The sequence below is a fragment of the Pygoscelis adeliae genome, unplaced genomic scaffold (assembly GCF_000699105.1).
Source record: "Pygoscelis adeliae isolate BGI_AS28 unplaced genomic scaffold, ASM69910v1 Scaffold343, whole genome shotgun sequence".
Taxonomy (NCBI): domain Eukaryota; kingdom Metazoa; phylum Chordata; class Aves; order Sphenisciformes; family Spheniscidae; genus Pygoscelis; species Pygoscelis adeliae.
In genome coordinates, this window is record NW_008824402.1 from 410 (window position 1) to 1,084 (window position 675).

General features: G+C 59.1%; 1 protein-coding gene across 1 annotated transcript; it reads right to left on the bottom strand.

Moving 5' to 3' along the window:
• Positions 1-82: 82 nt before the first annotated feature.
• LOC103913819 (vegetative cell wall protein gp1-like) lies at positions 83-406 on the bottom strand. Its single transcript, XM_009320372.1, is given in 2 exon segments — positions 83-229; positions 395-406. Coding segments are annotated over 2 exon segments (159 nt in total).
• Positions 407-675: the final 269 nt, after the last annotated feature.

Consider the following 675-nt stretch of genomic DNA (forward strand, 5'->3'; position numbering starts at 1 on the left):
CTCTGTTTGAAGAGGATGGTCTCCCAGCTGGGGCTGGCATCAGTGGTGCTGGTGTAGCTGGTGCAGGGGGAGTTGGGTTTCCCTATGGAAAGGATGGTCTCCCTGCTGGAGCAGGCATTGGTGTAGCTGGTGCAGGGGGAGTTAGGTCTCAGTATGAAAAGGATGGTCTCCCTGCTGGAGCAGAGGTTGGTGGGGCTGCAGTTGGTGGTTTGGGAGGTGTTGGATCTCCCTATGGAAAGGATGGTCTCACAGCTGCAGCAGGTGTTGTGGGCGTAGGGGGAGTTGGGTCTCTGTTTGAAAAGGATGGTCTCCCAGCTGGGGCTGGCATCAGTGGTGCTGGTGTAGGTGGTGTAGGGGGAGTTGGGTTTCCCTATGGAAAGGATGGTCTTCCAGCCGGGGCTGGCATTGGTGGTGCTGCTGCAGGGGGAGCTGGTTCTCCATGTGAAAAGAGTGGTCTTCCAGCTGGGGCTGGTGCTGGTGTAGCTGGTGCAGGAGGAGCTGCATATCCCTATGGAAAGGATGGTCTCCCAGCTGGAGTAGGTATTGGTGGCGCTCATGTAGCTGGTGCAGGGGGAGTTGGGTTTCCATATGGAAAGGATGGTCTCCCTGCTGGGTCTGGTCTTGGTGGTGCTGGTGTGGCTGGGGGGGGGGGGGGTGGGGGTCCCCATGGGGAGG